This window comes from Penaeus monodon, chromosome 33, assembly GCF_015228065.2.
Source record: "Penaeus monodon isolate SGIC_2016 chromosome 33, NSTDA_Pmon_1, whole genome shotgun sequence".
Taxonomy (NCBI): domain Eukaryota; kingdom Metazoa; phylum Arthropoda; class Malacostraca; order Decapoda; family Penaeidae; genus Penaeus; species Penaeus monodon.
In genome coordinates this window covers 11,297,644-11,297,917 of record NC_051418.1, presented here as the reverse complement: position 1 = coordinate 11,297,917, position 274 = coordinate 11,297,644, and the positions used below count along the sequence as shown (strand labels likewise).

The 274-nt window shown below is 55.1% G+C and overlaps 1 protein-coding gene across 2 annotated transcripts in view; it reads right to left on the bottom strand.

Annotated features, from left to right (window-relative positions):
- LOC119594030 (thiopurine S-methyltransferase-like) overlaps positions 1 to 274 on the bottom strand; it is a 3,962-nt gene that overhangs the window by 379 nt on the left and 3,309 nt on the right. For both annotated transcript variants that reach the window (XM_037943059.1, XM_037943058.1), the window contains exon 6: positions 54 to 184. In XM_037943059.1, the coding sequence (XP_037798987.1) occupies positions 54 to 184 (131 nt within the window). The remainder of the gene's footprint in view (positions 1 to 53; positions 185 to 274) is intronic.

Here is a 274-nt window from a genome sequence, read left to right as displayed (position 1 = left end):
GGAAATTGATCGCCAGGTTCCTGCTGTTCTTCCTCCCAGAAGTCCTGACTCACCAAAATCCCTTTTCACTTCGCGCAGCGGAATCGACTGGGGTTGGCCCGTGGCTGCCGGCGGCGCGTCGTGGCAGACGTCGAGGAAATAGCGGTAGTCTCTCCCCAGCGTCGATGTCACTGTCTCGACGTACCTGCAGGAGGCGTGATGTCAGGCCTCGTAAAGTATGTGTGGAGTGATGGCTGTTTGGTGCTGATTTTTGTGTTTCTGGTATTATGTGATG